The following is a 621-nucleotide window of genomic DNA, read 5'->3' on the forward strand; positions in this document are numbered from 1 at the left end:
ACTGAATAGCTTTATCTGTATTGTTCATTACTTTTTCCATTTCCACATATGTTTTCTTTATATTTTCCATATCATTTCCATTAACAACCCCTATCTTCTCCAAACCCTGCACTATTGCCTTCCATGTCCTTCCCTTTACACCATGCCTATGTCGCCACTCCCGAAACTTATCTACCATTTCTGTAGCATTTTGGTGCTTCTTCAGAATCTCAGTGCTCACAACCCTCAAGGCATGACTGAGATTGCATAACGTCTCAGCCCCCTTGAGGGTCATGGCCTTGCCGGAAGGCTGCCCCACAACTTCCCCAATAAGGGAACCCAGCACTGTCAGACACACTGCAAGAAAAAGCGATATCACCTTCATTATTTATCTAAAAACAAAACAAGTTTATATGGGATAATTTAATACAGTTACATCTCATGAGGAGCTAGCACACACATGAACATAGATACACATATATACTATACCATTTTACATACAACAACAAAGAAACGAAACAACATGACATAACATAGTATAACATAAATAGTAATGTAGAATTAAACTAAAACACACAAATAAGAGATAAAATTAATAATATAAAAATTCCAGTTGCAATATTCAAATGAGTAAGCCCATCA

General features: G+C 36.6%; 1 pseudogene across 1 annotated transcript in view; it reads right to left on the reverse strand.

Moving 5' to 3' along the window:
- The window catches only part of TEOVI_000564100:pseudogene, a 1056-nt pseudogene extending 692 nt beyond the window's left edge, over positions 1-364 (reverse strand). The window contains exon 1 of the mRNA in view: positions 1-364. This exon is cut by the window's left edge and continues 11 nt beyond it. Within this exon, the coding sequence occupies positions 1-364 (364 nt within the window).
- Between the last annotated feature and the right edge of the window lie 257 nt (positions 365-621).

This window comes from Trypanosoma equiperdum (assembly GCF_001457755.1).
Source record: "Trypanosoma equiperdum strain OVI genome assembly, contig: ctg_1550, whole genome shotgun sequence".
Taxonomy (NCBI): Eukaryota; Euglenozoa; class Kinetoplastea; order Trypanosomatida; family Trypanosomatidae; genus Trypanosoma; species Trypanosoma equiperdum.